The 8,492-nt window shown below is 35.9% G+C and overlaps 1 protein-coding gene across 1 annotated transcript; it reads left to right on the plus strand.

Annotated features, from left to right (window-relative positions):
* The first annotated feature begins 7,781 nt into the window (after positions 1–7,781).
* LOC107477670 (uncharacterized) lies at positions 7,782–8,492 on the plus strand. Its single transcript, XM_016097725.1, has one exon. It carries the CDS (start codon positions 7,782–7,784, stop codon positions 8,490–8,492), a length of 711 nt encoding a protein of 236 aa, XP_015953211.1.

The raw sequence follows: 8,492 nt of genomic DNA on the forward strand, positions 1-8,492 counted from the left end.
ACACCCGTAGCTAAAGGAGACAAGTTCAGTCTCAAACAATGTCCTAAAAATGATCTTGAGAGGACAGCAATGCATGATAAGCCTTATGCATTAGCACTAGGGAATTTAATGTATGCCCAAGTCTACATACATCCTGATATATCATTTATAGTGGGAGTGTTAGGTAGATACTTGAGCAATCCGGATATGGATCATTGGATAGCTGTTAAACGCATAATGCGTTATCTAAAGAGAACAAAGGATTACATGCTTGCTTATCGGAGATCAGAAAATTTTGGAGATCATTAGGTACTCTGATTCCGATTTCATGGCATATGGTTGCGAAACTTTGTCATTGAGCTTCATATAGTAGATGACATTGAAAGGCCATTAAAGATATTTTGTGACAATAAGTCAGTAAGTACTATACTCCAATAACAATAAGAGCTTGACAAAATCGAAGCATATAGACATCAAGCTTCTTAGTTGCCAAGGAGAAAGTTTAGGAAAAACAGATTTCCATAGGACATATGGAAACAGAGTATATGCTAGCAGACCCATTACCAAGGGATTGAACCCTAAAGTTTTTCATGAGCACACTGCTCGGATGGGTGTCAACATTTGTGATGCCTTGGTTTAGTGGGAGTTTATTTTATGCTATATGTCCTATGACAGATATTGAGTTATTTTTCTGCAGAATTAAGTTGATGGTTTCTTTCATGTTATATGAAATGTTCATTTTGTAATATTTGTATTGTGTTTGATCTCAATAAAGTTGGACCAGCTGGAAATAGACATGCATGAGATCACATGTAATTTTCATATTACTCATCCAAATTTGATCTATGTCGTTAAGTATATTAGGATGGTGATTGGCGTGGTTTAGTCACGGCATTTAATGTGATAAAAGCTGCGGTAGTTCCATATCTAATGTATGAGACGGACCAGATTGTTAAAGTAATGAAAGAAATAGCATTCAGATGCGCGCATAAAGTTTATAAAATGTGATTATGTCAAGAAAGAATATATGTATAGCCCAAGTGGGAGATTGTTAAAAAATTATTTAATTTCCAAATTTGTTTGTGGGAAATACATATATCGATTATAATCACAAATTAAGTTATTTCAAATTAAATGACTTATATAATGGTGATCTTGTAAAATCCAAAAGATTAGTAAATAATTAACAAATAAATTAGTTTTATTCTAACAAATTAGAAAATAAAATTTTATAGTTTAATGTAGTAGAATTAATTAAAATAAGAATTTTGACACCAATTTTAAAAAATTTGGCCCAAATTTGGCCCGAACGGGTCGAATCGGATGAACCAAACCCAAAATAGGCCCACAGCCCAACATATATATTGACCCAACTTAAGTAATCAACTACTCCTAACATAATACTGTATTTTAATTATTACAATGATATTGGACTTCATTGTGTTCAAAGTACAAAATTTGAGGTAATTGTGTGGTAGAGTTATTAGTTTTTTATTTTTGGTTATTGGGGTAGAGTTATTAGTTTAGGTGAGGAAAGAAAGCCTTATAATTCTGTTCATTTAGCCTTGTTGTTTTGTGTTTTGGCCCAGATTTCTGAGCCTCAACTCTCACCAAAATTTTTTTAAAAAAAGTAAAAAAAAAATTAAGAGCGTAGAACCTTAACCAATTGAATTACTTTCTTCTTTTTAAAGTAGAATTACTAAATTTTTTATTAAATTTTTGGGGGGCTATGACCCTATTGTTCAAACAAAGCTCCACCTCTGATTATATTATTCGTGCGTTGACGAACTCATTCTTTTATAACTTTAAACTCAATGGTTCTGAGTTTGATTTGTGGAGACAGATTTTTGTTAGTTGTAATTTGAGAATTATAGATAATCATATATTTTTTTGGTTAAGTTTGTATTTAATAATTATTGCTGAAATAAATATATAATATTAGATGTAATAATTTCGTATATCCACTTTTTATTTTTATTTTTTTAACCAACTATCTTAAAAAATACTCCTAACGCTTAATTTTATTTAATTTTATTTTTAACGTTTTCGATTCATTCAATTTTGTTTCTAACGTTTTTTACTTTTGTTAAAATTATCCTTAAAAATTTTTAATTTTGTCCTTAACGTTTTACGTGCAATAGATGTTAAGAGTAATTTTGATACAATTAAAAAATGATAGGGTAAAATCAAAATTCTTAAAATCGACTCGAACCAACCGGTCAAATAGAATTGGACCGTCGAACCAACTTTTCGATTCGAACCGAAACTCGATCGGTTTTTTATTTTTGTAAAAAACGACGCTGTCAAAGCCATTAGTTCACTACCCATCCATAACGACAAAGTCAAAATGTGCAGCTCTATCCCAACATTCCCCTCCACCTCGAGCTTCTCCTTCTTCTCACTGTCATCGAGTTGCTCCCTCTCTACCGTCGCAACTCCGAGTTTCGAAGCCATCGTCGCAACTTCTTTCCCTTCCATCGTGCAGCCACCGTTTGAGTTTCGAAAGTCGAAAAAATTGTCACCGGTCTCGCCTCCAACCACTATCGCATAGCCATTGTCCCGCTAGCGCCAGTTCTGTTCTACTGTGTCAACCATTATTTTGCCAGCCACAGTTTCCGCTGGCTCTCTCTATTCTAGCTTCTAGCTTTAAGTATTAATTTTATTGTAACAATAATTGTTGAATAATTGTTGTTAGTTAATCTGTAAATTTTACTGTTGTTACTAAGTTGAATAATTGATGAATAATTTTGACCGTTGAAATTATGTTGCCATTACTGTGATTTAAGATTATTGATGATGTTCTTGATTCTGTTATACTTACTCTTATCTTAATGTAGTTCCTGTCTTTTTGAACAATAAAATCATGTCAGTTTGGCATTTTTTTTGTTTTAAATTACTGCTGTTTATTTTGAGTTCAAATGAATAGTGCTCAACTACAAGTTATGGCATTTGCTAATCAATACTAAGTTGAGATTTTGTGCATCTTTCTTAAATTAAAATGGGTGCTCTTATACATAATTTTGTTACATTTTACTTTGTTGAATTACAGTGACAAAAACTCTAAAAGGTTATGATCAGTTGCTTAATCTTATCCTAGATGAAACTGTAGAATTTTTAAGAGGTAACTAATAGGTGGACCTTATTTCTTTATTTATGAATTTAACGATTTATCATGTATGTACCTCTAAAGCTTTGACTTTCTTACCATGCTAATGACTTCAGTTGTAATGTAACTTTCGCATTATTGCATCTTATGATGAAGTTTGATAAGGGCAAAGAATATGTACATCTGCTGAATTTTTTGCCCTTATTTTTAATGAAATAGTTAGGAGTATGATTTATAATTTGTCTTGTTGTCAACAAATTTTGTCATTAAATTTATTATTTCACCACATTAAGGTAGATCAATTTTCTTGTGCGACAGGTTTTTGAGAATTAAGAAAGGGGATATTTACTGATTTATGAGAGTGAAAGTTGAATGAATAATGAGCTATTAACTGACATGCTTTAGTTTTAATTCTGCTGCAGCTGTGATTAAATTCTGTAATGTAAATATCTCAAGACTTTACTTAAATGAGAGGTTCATTTAAATTAATTCTGTGCAGAATTATCACAGAATTATGGACTATACTACACATTTAAGTATTTTTTTTTATCCAAGTTTTATCTAAGTAGGTTCAACACCAACAAAAATTACTCTCATTAAAAGAGCGTCATTACACGCGCTTCATCTTCTTCTCCTCATCGCGCTTCTTCTTCTTCTTCTTCTTCTTCTTCTTCTTCTTTCAAATACATGTATACGTCATCCTCTTCCTCTTTCAAATTCATGTATACCTCTTCCTCCTCCTCCTCATCTTCCTCCTCCTCATCCTCCTCCTCCGTCTTTGCACACGCAGATTCTTCTTCTGCTTCTCCTCATCCTTCTCCTTCTCTTCTTCTTCCTCTCCTCCTCTTTCGTTATCGTCATCACCAATAACACCAACATTTTGCTAATGAATTATTTTTTCAATCGAATTGAATGGAATGCAATTGCTAAATTGAATGGACGTAGGTGTTCTAAATCTGAATTGAATTGATAATCTCTAAATTGTAGATAGAGGTGTTTCAAATTTGATTTTATATAATAGACTATGTTTCGTTCATTCAATACTATACAATTATTTCACCATGAGTCGATTCATTATGCCGAAAACTGTTTGAATTTGATTTTAAATAATGGATTATGTTTCGCTCATTCAGTGCTATACAATTGTATCACCATGAGTACGTATTTCAGTTCATTATGAAGAAAGCTGTTTGGATTTGATTTTATATAATAAATTATGTTTCGTTCATTCAGTACTATACAATGGTTTCACCATGAATACTTTTTTTGATTCATTGAATTTGATTTTATATAATGGATTATGTTTCGTTCATTCAGTACTATACAATTGTTTCACCATGAGTACGTGTTTCGGTTCATTATGCAGAAAGCTGTTCGAATTTGAATTTATATAATGGATAATGTTCCATTCATTTAGTACTATACAATTGTTTTACCATAATAACATGTTAGGTTCATTTTTGTTCTGCACAATTCAAAATTTTTCCTCTTCACCTTCTACTGTTTCTTCACTAGGGAGAGAAGGAGGAAAAGACAAAAGAATGCAGCAGCAACAACAACAAAAGAATGACGGTAAGCAGAAAACACGTGAAGAAGAAGGAACGCGAAAAAGAATGAGGAGAATGAAGAGAAAGAGGAACGCGAAGAAGGCGAAGAAGAAGACGAAGAAGAAGAAGAAGAATAAGCGCAGGAAAGAAGAGAAGAAGCATGAAAAAAGAAGAAAACGAAAATAAGCACGTGACTTAAAATTGCTTGAATAAACTTAAATGCTAAAATTACTTAGATGTGGAGAATATCTCCAGAATTTTTTGGTGTTAAAAGCTAAATAATATAAATATTGAATTTAAAAAATATTTGACTTTGTTCTCACTTTAAGTGGGGCTTAGTTATTTTCATTGAATCCATCATTTTTTACATGTTTTCTTTTAGATTTATAAAGTCAAAGAGCAAAATTAAGATTTCTGGACAAATATTAAGTTGACTGAAATTATGTTTAATTAGTGTGTTTATTTATATTTTATTTATTATTTTATTATAAAATGGTTATTTTAATAGAACTACAGTTAAATTAATTGAACTAATAAATTATTAAATTAATCAGTTCAGTTTTTAAAACTTTGGAAGTTAATACTAACTGGTAGGGCATTTGCAACAAAAGATAAAATCAAAGGAGATTAATGTACAGATCTACAGATTACAGGTTACGTCATAAGTTTTTATGAATCAGAATAATTTTGTTCAAGTAAAAAAGTATGTAAATCGTAGAATTGAACTCTTTCGGCAGAGGTATATTTGTGTAGTACAATTTGGAAATGAAATTTTGGTTTTAAGAGAATTAATCAAGCATGTAATCCGGCCAAGAAAATAATTAATGATTTTCTCAATTCAATTCAATAAGTACCACATTAGCATAGTGCGTGGACCCTTCTATTTACTAACAACCCATATATAGTAAATTTATGTAGGGGTGTAAGTTACCGAACCGGACCGAATTTTACCGCAAAACCGAATCGAAATTTACAACAACCGAAAGGAAAATCGAAAAAATCGGTTTTTTTTGTTTTTTTTTTCGAATTAAACCGATCGGTTCGGTTCGGTTTTCGGTTGGCTCAGTAAAAAACGAACCGAACTGAACCGAACCGAAATATTGGTTAAGAAACCTTGTTTTTACACATTTACCCTTTAACTTTGTTGTTTTGCTAGACATTTTTAATTGTTTTTGTTTTATGTTTAATTAAGTTGAATTTGTATTGGATTTGGATGTGATAAATTCTTGTTTTTCTAGTTTATTGAAGGTTTTAAATTATGGCATTTTAAATTCAGATAAGTAGGTGTAAAAAAACCGAAAAAACCGACCGAACCAAACCGCTGTTGGTTCGGTTCGGTTCGGTTCGGTTGCTCAAACTGCAGCCAACCGAACGGTTGGTCTCTTTGAAGAACCGATCAGGTCGGTTCGGTTGGTTTTCGGTCCAAAACCGAACCGAACCGAGCCCATTACACCCCTAAATTTATGTGATTAAATTTAAACCGATTCAAATTAAATCGTTCATCCAATCTAATCTAAACTGAAAATCGATTAAAACTGCACTAATTCGGATTTGATTGGATTCTATTTTTTGCAAACCGCTGGATTGGATTGGAATTTGATCTACTTTTTATAATCGATCCAATCCAATCCAATCCAAACCGCACAATGTGTTATAATATTATTATTTTATTATTATATTTACAATTATACTTATAATATGTTCAATTTATTATACATTTTTCTATTATTCATGTATTATTATTATTTAATAAATATTTTATATTCAAAATATTATTTATTTATTTATTTTAACTAACCTATAATGTTATTTCTATTGTTATGTTATCGTTGGCTTTTTAAGATATTGTTAAGACTTGTTATGTCATTGTTGATTATTTAAAATTTGATATTGAGACTTGTTATATGCATTTAATTTTTTTATTTAAAAAACTGCAAATCCAAACCGATCCAAACCGCTTGTAATCGAATCGGATCGGATCGGATTTTTTTTTAAAAAATTTCAACCAATCCAAATCGCACCGCACATAAATTAAGCGTTCAGATCGGATGACTTTTTCCCTTAAAATCAAACCAAACTACACTGCAAATACCCCTTTTATAGTGATCTACTTGAAGTAATAAATGTGTTATTAATAGAAAAATAATATAATCAATTTAAAATTAATTTATTTAGTATTTATTAATTATTAAAAAAAATTATATAATTTTGTTACAGCTTGGCCCAAAGAAAACATGGACCGACCCGACCCACTAACTACCCGACCCGAACGGCCGGGTGTGAGACACTCATTCACCGACCCGAACACGCGTCCGGGACAGCTGGCTACCACAGCTGTACAGGGAAGCTTCGAGGAAAGTGGGTTCTACCCTTGTAGGACCCACTTCTGACATAGTATATAAGGGGAGGGTCCTACCCCTCCCCCAAGGTACGTCATATACTACTTTACCCTTTTCTTGCCTGCACGCTCGACTGACTTGTGCGTCGAAGTGTCTTTGCAGGTGACACCCCCCTCTCCGCACCAAGAGCTCGGGAAATCGGCTACCCCTACTTCACCTTCGCGACCCAATTCAGGCTACACCCCACCTACCCATCCGAGGATCACTCCGAACCGTCCGGTACCCGAACTACCGAACATTGGTGCCGTCTGTGGGGAGTAGCGTTTAAATGGAGATCGTGCAAGGTCCAAAGGACCATGGCCGCACGGCGGGCCTCGAGGGGGTAGCCTCTGTTGCCTCTCCCGGCGAGCGGCTGAGGTCCCCTCCGCGACGAACCGAGCCGCAATCGAGAGCCCAAGAAAGACGCCCCTTCGGAAGAACTGGTAGCGACATCACGACGATAATGCAGGAACTGCGCCATATGGTGTAGAACCTGGAGCGCCAATTAGCAGATCAGGAGCAACATCAGCAGACTTCTAACCCCGACTACTCCCGATCTCCCGAGAGTCGGGGAAGAACCTCCCACCGAAGTAGCCGCTCCGGACGTACTCCCGTCTCGAGATCGGAATCAGGAAGTAGCCAGGAGGACTGGGAACACCATAGGAGGCGAAGTGACACAATCATCTACGCCAAGGTAAGCGGGCGTGCACCATGAGGCGAGACCGCGAAAGCGGAGAAGAGAGATCTAGGGGAACACGGTGACCCGTGATCATGGGCGCCACCCCATTCCATCGTTCCATCCTCGAAGTCTGGTTGCCAAAGCCCTTTGACAAACCAACGGACATGAGGTATGACGGAACCCATGACCCGCAGGAGCACCTCATGGCCTTTGAGGCCAGAATGAACCTCGAGGGAGTGGGAGACGAAGTAAGGTGCCGCGCCTTCCCAGTCACCCTAGTAGGCCCTGCGATATGGTGGTTCAATAGCCTCCCGCAGGGCTCCGCGGCCGGCTTCTCGGATATCAGTTGCGCCTTCTTAGCACAATTCACCACCAGAATCGCGAAGGCAAAACACCCGATCAATCTGCTCGGCGTCACTCAGAAAACCGGTGAAATGACCAGAAAGTACCTAGATCATTTCAACGATGAATGCTTGGAGATCGAGGGGTTAACCGACTCGGTGGCCAGTCTCTGCCTGACGAACGGGCTCCTTAACGAGGACTTCAGAAAACACCTCACCACAAAGCCGGTTTGGAAGATGCAAGAAATCCAAACTGTAGCCCGCGAATATATTAACGATGAGGAAGTCAGTCAAGTTGTGGCTGCTAACAAGCGGAAGCCCCCCTACACTCAACCCAGGCAGCACGACAACGGGGAAAGACAGAGGGAGCACGCCAGAGACGGTGGCCCGAGCAAGGCACCCAGACTGTTTCCTCGTGTCGGAAAATTCACCAATTACACCCCCTCACCCTCCCCATCATAG

The sequence above is a fragment of the Arachis duranensis genome, chromosome 3, assembly GCF_000817695.3.
Source record: "Arachis duranensis cultivar V14167 chromosome 3, aradu.V14167.gnm2.J7QH, whole genome shotgun sequence".
NCBI classification, from domain to species: domain Eukaryota; kingdom Viridiplantae; phylum Streptophyta; class Magnoliopsida; order Fabales; family Fabaceae; genus Arachis; species Arachis duranensis.

Excerpts from the sequence above, each read along its gene's own strand:
- LOC107477670 (XM_016097725.1), top strand. The coding sequence starts at position 7,782 with ATGGGCGCCACCCCATTCCATCGTTCCATCCTCGAAGTCTGGTTGCCA.